This window comes from Colletotrichum spaethianum (genome assembly GCF_022836535.1).
Source record: "Colletotrichum spaethianum MAFF 239500 DNA, contig03, whole genome shotgun sequence".
Lineage (NCBI taxonomy): Eukaryota > Fungi > Ascomycota > Sordariomycetes > Glomerellales > Glomerellaceae > Colletotrichum > Colletotrichum spaethianum.
Window position 1 is genome coordinate 1,649,957 of NW_026054773.1, and position 12,217 is coordinate 1,662,173.

The 12,217-nt window shown below is 51.7% G+C and overlaps 3 protein-coding genes across 3 annotated transcripts; 2 read left to right on the forward strand and 1 right to left on the reverse strand.

Annotated features, from left to right (window-relative positions):
- Positions 1-99: 99 nt before the first annotated feature.
- ColSpa_01957 (putative RNA-binding proteinc) lies at positions 100-722 on the reverse strand (the record flags this gene model as incomplete). The annotated part of the gene is made up of 2 exons (XM_049268169.1): positions 100-363; positions 459-722. The coding sequence occupies 2 exons, from the start codon at positions 720-722 to the stop codon at positions 100-102; spliced, it is 528 nt and encodes a 175-aa protein (XP_049124126.1).
- Positions 723-3,560: 2,838 nt separating this feature from the next.
- ColSpa_01958 (uncharacterized protein) lies at positions 3,561-4,712 on the forward strand (the record flags this gene model as incomplete). The annotated part of the gene is made up of 1 exon (XM_049268170.1): positions 3,561-4,712. The coding sequence occupies one exon, from the start codon at positions 3,561-3,563 to the stop codon at positions 4,710-4,712; it is 1,152 nt and encodes a 383-aa protein (XP_049124127.1).
- A 3,541-nt stretch (positions 4,713-8,253) lies between these two features.
- ColSpa_01959 (uncharacterized protein) lies at positions 8,254-8,802 on the forward strand (the record flags this gene model as incomplete). Its single annotated transcript, XM_049268171.1, has 1 exon — positions 8,254-8,802. The coding sequence occupies one exon, from the start codon at positions 8,254-8,256 to the stop codon at positions 8,800-8,802; it is 549 nt and encodes a 182-aa protein (XP_049124128.1).
- Positions 8,803-12,217: the final 3,415 nt, after the last annotated feature.

Genomic DNA, 12,217 nt, shown 5'->3' on the forward strand with positions numbered 1-12,217 from the left:
AGCGGCCTGACTCTGATTTTTCCAAGCCACGGGGTCTCCGTCTGAAACTCGCCCCGGCCACGGATTCGCCGGTACGCCCCGTCGGGAAAGCGGCCGCGCTCATTCAATGTCGCCCCCGTCCTTGGCGGCGGCGGCGGCAGCGTCTCTGTCGACGCTGCGGCTGCGGCTGCGACTCCGGCCGCGGCCGCGGTTCTGGGGTCTCGCGCCGGCGCCCCCGCGGTTGTTGCCGCCCTTGCTCCCCGGCGGGGGGCGCACAAAGGCGAAGTCGACGTAGACGGTCTGGTCGAGGAGCTTGGTCTCGTGGGCCGAGTCGATTGCGGCGCGGGCCTCGGCGAGGGTCGCGTACTCGATGAGGGCGTAGCCCTGGGGGGTTGGGTCAGCGTCACGGTCACGGTTGCCCACGGTGCAGGTTTGCTCGTCGGGTGCAGGCCTGCCTATGGAAGGGAAGGGAGGCGTACCTTGACGTAACCGCTCCTCCGGTCGAGGTTGAGGTGCAGGTTCTTGATCTCGCCAAACTCGCCAAACATGTCGTGGATGGCCTCCTCGTCGGCCTCTTCGTGGACGTTGGTCACCACGACGATCCAGCCCTCGATGGAGCGGACGGCGGTCGCGCGGCCGTGGGTCTGCATCTCGGACTCGTTGCGGGCCGGGGCCGCCTCGCCTCCCGCGGCGGCGGCCGAGGGGGAGGGGGGGTTGTCGACTTCCATTTCCACGTCGGCCATTGTAGCTGGGTTGTGTGGTTTGGTAGTTCGGTGTTGAGGCGGTGTGGGTTGTTGTCACGCCGCTGAAGAGAGGGTTAGGTGTCGTGGACGCGGCAGTTGGCGGGACGTCGTGCTGGGGCGGCTTCGAGGTTGATGATAGTAGCGGTGGTGGTTTTGGCGAGGACGTTTATCACGGCGAGGCTGGCGGCACAGTCAATAGCAGGACGGAGCAAAAAAAGCGGAGGGGAGACGTTGGATTCCATGGCGATTTTAGAGTGGGGCGCCGGAAGCTTGCGCACGGGCTTCACCCTGGGCAGTGAGCTTTGTCGCGAATCGGACGCAGTCACTGGCGAGAGACGGACGAGTCCATTGAAAGAATCGCGCAAGAACTGCGCAGTGGGTTTTTGCTTGAACCGAACTCGAAAGCATCTCAACGGCGATGAGGAAAAGCAAATCTCTGGTATAACCGACAACCAATACCGGGCCTCCGTGGACCGAAACTCCTGCAACTCCCTCATCTCAGTGGAAGGGTGTCCCATACCCGCAATCATCGCGTACCAAAAAGCGCCGAATCTGACGGCAGCGCCCGTACCATTTTTCAACAAACTTGACCGATCTAATCTCTAGCCCATCATCTTGTGGTTCTTGGAAATCAATCTTCCATCATTCTTCGCTATTTTGGTGCGTTCGGTTGTATCTAGAAACGGAGGCACATCATGAGGCAGTCCATGCAGCTTGAGCAGCATTGGGCCTGTGTTTGGGGCTCGTCAGCGGATGCACTTCCAGGGTCCCCTCACACCGTCACTCGGGAGATTGACGTACACATGACCAACCATTCGTTTCCGTGTTCTCGTCCTTGGGAGGCTCCGTATTGGAATCCATAAACTGCTTTTGCGGTTGTTCCGTAGTCATCGTGGCTGGCTACTTTCGAGGCCTTGGTCCGGCTAGTGGATGCGAGGTCTGCAGATGGCTCGACTCGAGTACGTTATGCTTCAGAGACCCCTGGAGTTGGAAGGAGCGACTGGGGAGAGGCTCAAAAAGAACAGTTGCAGGAAACGCGAAAAAAAAACGCTGTGAAAATGTGGTCTCTGGTTCGAATGAAGGCGGGGGGTGGCATCTCCTCAATTATATTCCAAACAGCCTCGATCTCATCTAACCGTCTGTTTGTGCCCAGGACGGGAGGGCTGTGCAACAATCCCCGCCAAGGATCTCACCCCCATCCATACAATCTTAAACCATAGGCCCAGAATACGCGGACTTTACAGAGGGCAGGACAACTGCGCATTCCCTCCAAATGACAGAAGACGAGACGAGAGAGAGTCGGGAAAAAAGGGGTATGGGTTTCGTCTTGGCTAGAGGAGATGGCCGCCAAGGATAGCAGTAGAATGGGTTGCATGGACTTGCTGGGCAGCAAACCAGAACGCCAAGTTTGGCCGAACAAACTGGATTTCGGCCGCCTATTGATCGATATTATATGCCTCTCTGCCCGTTTCCCTTATTAACCAACCCTTCCCGAGTCGTATCCCACCCCGGGCGGCAAGAGAGACAAGAGTGCTGCGGCCTGTGAAACGGTACGACTTGAAACAACCATCATCCCGGCTTCGAGATTCGAGGTTGGCGGAGTGGTGTCACTGGTCAGCGTGGCCATGTCCCGAGGTTCGTCCCGGATTTGTCACAACACCCGCTTGCTCTTTCCTTGCGCACTTAATCTCCCTGGAACTTATGAGATCCAGTGCGGACGCGGACGCATTGCGTACCCCTAAGCTGGAGCCGCGTAGGCAGCAGTTCGCGGCCCTTGCCATGTCGCACTTTATTTGTTTTGTGGGGTGTTAATCAACAAGACGCGGACCGCGGACGGGTCGATGGTGAAGAGGATGGGCTGAGCATGATGCACGAGTTGGATTGTTATCCATCTTATGGGATGATGCATCGAAAAAGCATCGACGACGTGAATGCAGCAGGGCTCTGTCCACGTAAGGCTGACACTGACATTGAACATGAGGCCGAGGTCTACAAAGGCAATGCGTGAGCAAATCTTTTCCTCGAAGATTTGCAATGCCCTATCCACTGTTTGTAGACAAGGCAACTGAGCCGATCTGAGAGAACCATTAAAGAAGCAAGAAACGTGAAGCTCCCGAAGCCAGGAAGGGCCCCTTGCGTGGGGCCAACATTGGGTGGGTACTTATCTAATCGCATGACAGCAAATGGCTAGGGGCCTTCAAGTTTTGCTGTAGACCAGCCCCAGGGAGGCTGATCGCTTCACTGCTGATCGCTTCAGAGGAGCATAGGATCGACCCGATGTACCACCAGATACCAGCCGTATTAACATCATGTCTCAGTCCTTTCCCGACCGCTGTTTTATCAACGTTCAAACTCCTTTACTCGCTCCGCGTCTATCGATAATGGCTCTGCGATCATTTTACACGACTGGCCGTGTCAGCTGAGCCTGAGTCATCGTCTTATTGGTTCAGGATCGTTCTTACAGCATGATTGATTCGTCGAAGAATCTCCCTTATGCAGACATGGGTCTTCAAGCCTGCCCACATGCAATGGCGCGGCGCAGCCGCTACAAGGACAGACAAATCAGGCTGTGAGGAGGGGTTGGAGGAATCTCGTCGATCTCTGTGTCTTCACCTTCGACAACAATCTTCCAGACAACCCGATGATCGAATTGGAGTCTGCACCCAGCAGAATCTGGGCTGCTGCTTCTCTAACCATGTCTATTGAGTCCCGCCAATGTTGTTGATCAGAACGATAGTATGACGCGACTCTGCGAGACAAGAACACTTCTCGCCTGATACTGCGATCCGCGACCACAAGAAGACTAGGACGGGGAAAGAAACTTTATTCAACAAAACAATGGTCGGAGACGAGGGAGGAAATGGCGAAAGGCCGAAGAAACGAAGCGTATACCGGCACGATCAGTATACTGTGGGATGGGTCTGCGCTCTTTCGAAGGAGCTGACTGCTGCGATGGCAATGTTAGACGAAACGCATCCAGACCTTCCCAAGGCCCCTAACGACCACAACACGTACACTCTCGGCTCAATGGGAGGACACAACATCGTTATTGCCTGTCTGCCAAAGGGCCAGTACGGAACTGTATCAGCCGCAACCGTTGCCACTTGCATGATCATGACCTTTCCAGCCATCAAGTTCGAATTGATGGTCGGCATTGGAGGCGGCGTCCCAGTCAAAGCCCGACTGGGTGACGTGGTTGTCGGTACGCCAACGGGGCAGTTCCCTGGCGTGGTGCAGTGGGATATCGGCAAAGCGACAGATGGCGGAGGCTTTCAGAGAATAGGCGCTTTGAATAATCCTCCCGCCATCTTGATAACAGCCCTGCAAAAGCTGGAGAGTCGGCATGAGCTTCATGGCTCCAGGGTCAACGAGTATGTGGACGAGATGGTGCGCAGATATCCAAGGCTCAGATCCAAATATGAAAGGTCTAAAACGCTGGAAGACGTCTTGTTCAAATCTGAATATGCCCATGTCGACAAAGATTCCGCTGAGGGCCATGGAACAGCTTTCAAAGATGAAGAAGTAGTTAACGACCACAAATACAGCAAGTATGAGGAAGAAGACGAAGACGATGAAGAAGAGGAGGAAGATGAAGTGGAAGACGGTTGTTTGCAATGTGACCGAAGCAAGACAAGAAAAAGAAAACCAAGAACTGAAATGAAAGTCCATTATGGGCTTATAGCCTCGGGCAACCAGGTCATCAAAGATGCGGTCAGACGAGACAAGCTCAACAAAGACCTTGGTGGGCGCGTGCTCTGCGTTGAGATGGAAGCAGCGGGGCTCGTCAACGACTTCCCATGCCTCGTTATTCGAGGCATATGCGACTACGCCGACTCTCACAAGAACAAGGCTTGGCAAGAGCATGCTGCTGCAGTGGCTGCAGCCTTTGCAAAAGAACTATTAGGATACGTCCAGCCCAGAGACGTAGATGAAGAATGTAGTGTACTCGAACAGATGCCGGAGTTGCAAAAAAAGCTGCAAGAGAGTTAGTCAAGTACACTGCCCTATGTTGAAGTAGGCTTGCTTTCTGACTGCCAACCTAGTTCACTCCGCAACGTCCGCTATCGAAGACGATGTCAGGCAGCTGGGGTTCCTGGCAAAAAGTGCCGAAGATCACAAGATACTTGAGTGGCTCACGCCAATTGATTATGGTTCGCAGCAGAGTGACACCCTACGCAGGAGGCAGGAGGGCACAGGCGAATGGTTTCTAGCCTCAGAGGAATTTCGTCTATGGCTTGAAACACCAGGACAGACGCTCTTTTGCCCCGGTATGCCAGGGGCCGGAAAGACTGTCCTTACTGCCGCGGTTGTCGACAATCTGACTAGTCGATATTCTGTGGACCTCTCGATCGGAGTTGCTTATGTGTATTTCAATTTTCGGCAACAAAGCACACAGCAGGTGGAAGACGTGCTATCTAGCTTGTTGAAACAGCTAGCTTGGGCACGGAGCAGTTTGCCAAGAAGCATCAGAGACCTACACACGAACCACCACAAAACGAGAACCAGGCCATTTTCAAACGAGATCTCTCAAGCTCTCTTTGAAGTCTCAAAGTCTTTCTCGAGAGTGTTCCTTGTCATCGATGCTGTCGATGAGTGTCAACCCGACGGAAGCCGATTAAAGATTCTCTCGACGCTCTTTGGTCTTATCAACTCGCCTTCGGTTAGAGCCAACCTTTTTGCAACTTCAAGATTTATGTCAGATATTGAGAGGATGTTTGAAGGGTCGTTAAGTCGCGAGATAAAGGCTGTAGACAAAGATGTATGCAGCTACATCCATCAACACCTAGCCGAGATATTTATCAGGGTCACTCCGCTGCCTGGCTTGGAGGATGAGATCACTGATGGCATCGTGTCAACAGTAAGCGGAATGTGAGTGGTTTTTAAACCCAGTCATTGCTTTCACTAACATTCAGCAAGGTTTCTTTTGGCGCAGCTCTACCTCGCTTCTCTGAAAGACACTACCTCTGTAGCAGAAATTCGGTCCACTTTGGAAATTTTCAGGCAGCAGAAGTCGGTCAGACACCGGAGCAAGATCGCATCAGATCAAGCATACGATCGGGCATATGACGACGCAATGGCCAGGATCGAGTGCCAGACACCAAGACTCCGGGACCTTGGCAGAAGAGTAATCTCATGGGTCACGAACGCAATCAGGCCTCTCAAGACAACAGAAATTCAACATGCCTTGGCGGTTCGTCTGAATGATACCTATTTTGACCCTTATAACGTTCGGGAGGTCTGTGTTATACTGTCAGCTTGTGCTGGCCTTGTCACTGTCGACGAAAAGAGCAAAACCATTCGTCTCATTCACCACACTACACAAGAGTTCTTCCAAAGAAAGAGAGGAAAGTATTCCCTCGATGATCATGGATACATGGCCGAAGTTTGCATCAAGTATCTCAAACTCACTTTTGCTCACTCATTATCGCCCTCAGCGCCTCAGTATTCATCACTCAAGAGGGACCAAAAGTGGCCATTGACAGCATACGCGGATGAAAACTGGGGCTTTCATGCTTCGCGAGCAGCGGTTCTTAGCGAGCATGTTATGGAATTTCTTTTGAACTACGAAAAGCTAAATGGCGTTGATGGAGCTGTGCCAACAACTCCCTTGGAATGGGCGGCCTATTATGGGATGGAGCAAGCCATTGATCGGCTATATTATGGGCTCAAAGTCGATATCAACGCTTCTCCTCCGCTGTCTCAAACAACAGCTTTACATTGGGCTGCGCGAAAGAGCCAGAAAGGAAGCCTTAAGCGTCTTCTAGCGCTTGGCGCCACATGGAAAGAAAACGCAGATGGAGATAATCCGCTGCATGTAGCGACTCGCTGCGGCACCATCGCAACGATGGCGATGCTCTTGGAGCTTGGTGCCGGAATCGATACGCTCAACTCCGAGAGGAACAGACCTTTAGATATCGCAGTGCTTGAAGGTGATCTTGACGCCGTCAAGTTTTTACTCGAGAAGGGGGCTTCCATTGAGTCGGATGAAGTTGTCTCCCCCTTAGTCACGGCTGCATACCTTAAAAATCTGGAAATTGTCGAAATACTTCTTGAGAAAGGAGCAGACCTCGAGTCCAGGGACAATGAGGGTCTGACACCATTAGGTTTGACATGCTTATGGACACGCGAAAGGGTCCTCAATCTCCTGATTGAGATAGGAGCCGATCTGGAGGCCAAGGACAATAATGGAAGGACACCATTAGCTAATGCATGCATATCCGGGCACGTCATGGCTGTCAGTCTCCTGATCAACAAAGGAGCAGATCTCGAGGTAAAGGATAACAACAGGATAACACCTCTAGCTAATGCATGCATATACGGTAACGAAACAGCTATAAATCTCCTGATCGAGAGAGGAGCAAATCTTGAGGTCAAGGATAAGAACGGGCGAACACCCTTGTCGATTGTCTGCAAAGGATTTTGGCACGTAGGAGTTGCGAGTTTGTTGCTTGAGAGAGGGGCAAATCTCGAGGCCAAAGACAACAACGGGCAAACACCCTTGGCTGTTGTCTGTGAAAAGGGTGACCTAGCAGCTATCAAGCTCTTGATTGGGAAAGGAGCAAATCTCGAGACTGTTGATAATCTTGATCACACCCCGCTAAGGGTAGCTCGGAGACATCGACAACGCAAAGTGGCGGAATTGTTGAAAGAGGCATTGAGACGGAGGATCGGACGAGGAATCTGATGAGGGAAGCTCTGATGCGGATGACTCTTACAACGAGCAGCACCACACGAGCGATTGGCTTGAGACTTCGAAGAACTACGCAGTAGCAAGAGGGAGCAGAAATGTCTGTACAGATACCCAGGCCCGTTAAAGAACCGACTCAGGTTTGCCGCTCACGATGAATACCTGAAAACTGCATGCAGAGTATGTGTGCTTCGATTCATCTCCCGGTCGTAGAACCATATATGAGAGTCTTGCGATGTGCGACGAATACTAGGCACCCTTCCCCAGAGCACGATGCTGTAGTACGTTCTATGTTTGATGTCGAGTGCATCCGACGGTAACTCTCATCTACTAAGCAACGCATACAACAGCCAACCATAACACTGAGACCAAGTACGAAAGATTTTGTAAAAAGTTAGCATTGCGAGTTTAAGTCAAATGTTTCCTTCAACAGACTAGGTACCTTCGGCGTCGTCTGACAAGTGTGGGGTTATTGCATGAGTATATATTCCTCCAACTCCTTTTATCGCAAAAACAACACTTCCACTGGTGCCCACCAGCCAGTTCCAGGTGTAAACGACAACATGGTCACCTGATCTGCGAAGGAGTCCCTAGAGTCCGTCCGACTTAGCAGCGACAGCGACTCCAGCGACTCCCTGCACCAATTCGACGAAGGCTTCTCCGACCCTCTGCGCCGCGTGCTTGTTAAGGTGATAAACTATAAGATTCTTTTGCCGCCCATTAGTGAGAAGCGTATCAAGAGGTTCCAGAGCAAGGAAGAGGCAGTTGGAAACAGCGCCGCAATCACACAGACACTCCTCGATCTGTTCGCAAGACTGAGCACCTGGAATGCTGCAACATATGATGGCGAGGGGGTGGTCCAAACTCGTAACCGACATTGAGCCCTCCTACGAACCGCCCTGCTCCGATGATGACTATCTCCACGATGGCGAGCCCGTTTTGTTATTTCGCAACGACCTCAAGTATCTCGGCTTGGGAAAGAGCTTGTTGCCGTCTACAGGACTGCTGCCAGAGGTCCGCGCCATTTCTGAGATTGACGTGATCACTGGTAAATACCGCATGCACCCCAGTATATATGCAGTCCTGGCCAAATCCTTGCCCTCTATACATCGAGTCAATTTCACCCTCGCAATGCCAACCCGTCGGTACATGTTCCAGCGGAGACACATCCGATCCGCCCTCGCCGACGCATTGCGAGATGCTTCTCTTGATAATCTTGAGGCTCTTCATATCCAACTTCATGACGGAACGTCCCTAGACGAGAGACTCGGGCTAGACGTCCTCACAAACTCCAGAAGACAAGACGATTTGAGCCTGGCCGTTCAAGTTGTACTCAAGCTCCCCAACCTACGAGAAGCGTCGTTTCTAGGCGGATGGATCCTCGCGCCATAGACCTTTCAGACCGACACCTCTTTCGGGCTGCGCCTTGAACGTCTATCCTTCGTGATCCTGCCGGTTACCCCGGATGGAAAATGGCTGACTACGGGTAACATCGAGGACGCAGTTGAGAATGACGATAGGCCATCGAGCGAGGAAAGCCGGGCATTTCTCGACTCACAGGACTCGGACGCAGCAGATTACATCCCCGACCACTCATGGAGGCGGTAGGATGGAAATTACCCAGAGTGTTATTTCCGCTACACGTTTGACAGCCGGACGTTCGGTACTCTGCTTGTTTCTCTGGCTCAGGGCATACACAGGCTGCCTGTGCTGCGCAAGCTGCAACTGGCCACGTACCAATCGTTCCATTCGAACTAGAATGCTTTGACAACGAGGTCAAGAACGAGCCGGTTTATGGACTAGACCGCGTTTTAGAACAGCGGGACGAACTTGACTACAAGTTTGAAGCGGAAAATATCCACCGCCCGCGGTGGTTGATAAACATGGTTGGCTCAGGGTTTGAGTTCGACAGGGTCTGGACATTTGCGTCTAGTATGGTCAAAGCTATGGAGGAAGGTGGTGGCTGCATCTTGTTCACTGGGGGTGGTAAACGATTAGTTTCCTCGAGCCTTGGTGCAGCCCTCGCGGAGGTCGCTTGAGGCAGCGGTGCTCCACCGTGGTCTATAACTCACACAGAAAGAAAACCTTATTTTCGTATTAACTATACTTCATGATATAAACTCGACTATTTGTCTCGAGAGATCATGTCTTCGACTGGCCTCTATGAGTTGGTCCAGGTGGCGTGGGCTTGGAGCTGGCGGAGGGCGCTGTGGTGGAAGACGCAACCCTGGTCATTGAATTCGTTCTCCGTCTTCCGAGGTTAAACATAGTAATGATAGTCTAGATGTTCAAATGATTAGACGTATCGCTGAGTCGAAACCAGATTTTGAGGCACAAGACCAGGATATTCACCATGCCACCACAGTCACACTTTAAAGCCAAGGATAAAAATGGGCGAACACCTCTGGCCAACGCATGCGGGAGGGTCAAGAAACGGCGGTCGTGAAACTCCTAGTTGAGAAAGGAGCGGCTATCAGAACAGTTGACTGCTGGGGTCTTTCCCGCTGGCCATTGCTTCTGAATGCGGAAGATTTGATGTAATGAGAATACTGAAAGATACAGATTACGGGTCTAACCATATGAAATACTCTTGGAACCCATATTTACAGTAACGATAATTCGAAGAGTACGATCTGTACCGAAACATGCCCTGCAAGACCGCGATTAATGCTTTGAGAGGTGTCAAGGTATGAAGCCCAGAAAGTTCCGTCTTTCTATTGAATGCTTGCCAGGGACTTCTTCTCCGTATGAATCGCACTTGACAATAAAACGGAATAACCTATGAACAAACTTCCTGTAGTTTGTTTTTGCCTTTCACTAAAGTATCTGCCACGCGTTTACAGCACCCAGTTTAAGGGTGAACGGAGTTAGATTCTGCACATATAGAACAATTCACATAGTTTTACTATACACGCACTACCTTTTACAAACTTTTACTTTATGTTATTATTGTCATTAAGTCTTGGAGTCTTGAGTAATGAGCAGTACAAAAAAGAAACTAACGATGCGAGTGCATTATGTTGAATGATCATATACTTGATTAAACCGAGCTCACTGGAAGCAAAGAAGTTAAGAGAGAAAGAGCACGTGACCCAGCTCATTTTTAAGCCAATCATAAAGGCCCCCTCCCCATCCTAGCTTCCAGTTGTCCATTGGCCACAGACGAGACCCACCGGAGTGATTGAGACCCTCCAGAATACCTATTTAAACTCGTCCATCCTCCAGCCTTTTACAACTTTTTCCCTTTTTCTTCTTCATACTTACCTTCATGGGGGTGCTGGGGATCAAGAAATCCGGCATCCAGAGTGGGAGGCCTGCATTGCACATCGCGGTGTCGACCGCTCTCGATTGTCCTTCGGGACCATCGCTGTGGCAATTTTTGATTTTTTCCACTTTTCATTGTGCTCATCGCCTGGCGCGGTGGTATGAAGAAGAGTCTGTTCGTAGTGCGCGAAATGTTTCATTAGGCTTGAGGCCATTTGCGCTGAAAGCAGCTACTCTTGGTGAGCCATACCAAATCAAGGATCGGGCAGGACGTAAAGAGTTGATCCATGCAATGATGTTTGGCTCCTGTCTAGAGACACCTAGGGAGAGACGCGGCTGTTTCTGCAGCCTTTCTCAGGTCTTGACACTTGGCTGCAACCTAGCCTGCCGCTTCCTGCTTTACAGTCAACGGTATGATGCCGCTGTTGATGAGTTGGACTGCCCCAACGTCAAGGACAGATGGCTTCGTCGCTTCACGCTCGTCTCTAGGCGCACGAGGCGGTTGTGAGCATCTTGCTGTGATATCGAAAGGGTCTACTCTCCCAGGCATCCCAATTGGTGTTTTCGATCGGAAGTCGACCTCGTGCGACAGACCAGCAAACGACCTGCTCATATAGAAGGCGTCGAGCACCTAGCCCTTGGCCCGTGACCCAATGAATCCAATCTTCAAGGTCATCTGGGGCATCTGAAGGGCCGATTGGATCGTCAGCGGCTTGGACCTTGCTTGTGCCGCTGGGCTTCCTCGTGCCGGTCGTCCCTGCCCTCTTCGTATCTATCCTCAAATGTACCAAGGCAGATGGACGAGGAAGGGGAGGGATGATTCCAGACGAAAGCTTGAGCAGATGGGTGCGACACCAAGGTCATCGAAGGAAACGGCAGGAGGGAGGCCACAACGTAGCAGGCAGGAAGGAGTATGTGCCTGTTAAAAAACTACCAAGACACTGCGCTGGGCTCACTGAGTGTCCGATACGCTTTGGGTCTCGCAGTCCGATGTGAAAACTATCATGTCTTGCTGCCATTCCAGGCTCTTCACATGATTCTTTGGACGCAGGCGTGTGTATCGTGTTCTCACGATCCTCATATCCGTACCAAAGTAGAGCCACCCCGGCGCCATTTTGCGTCTCCGCGAAGGACCAGGAAAGGAAACGTTTCTCCTTCACGCCGAGGGCTAACGCCCAAATGGTTGCTCCTCGAATTGAGTGAAACGGAAACCCGCTTCTTTAAAGGCCGTAGAGGAGGTCAATCGAGACCTACACATTGGGTCAGACCGAGCCTTGGGGTTTCGTACAGAAACATCATCGGTCAGGCGACTAGGTTACCTAGTCTCCGGTCCACTGATGGAGTTGGCATTGTCATCGACACCTGATGCAATGAACCTTGAGGAAAACAACGCGACTCTGATCAGTGTCAATGGTGGTTTTTAGTCCCTCAAACAAAACTGAAGGAAGCCAGCTCGAGGTGTCCTGCTGCTGCCGAGGATGTCACAGCCGTGCGTGACTCAAGGCTACCTTTAAATCTCACACCTGAATTCTTTGCCTCACCC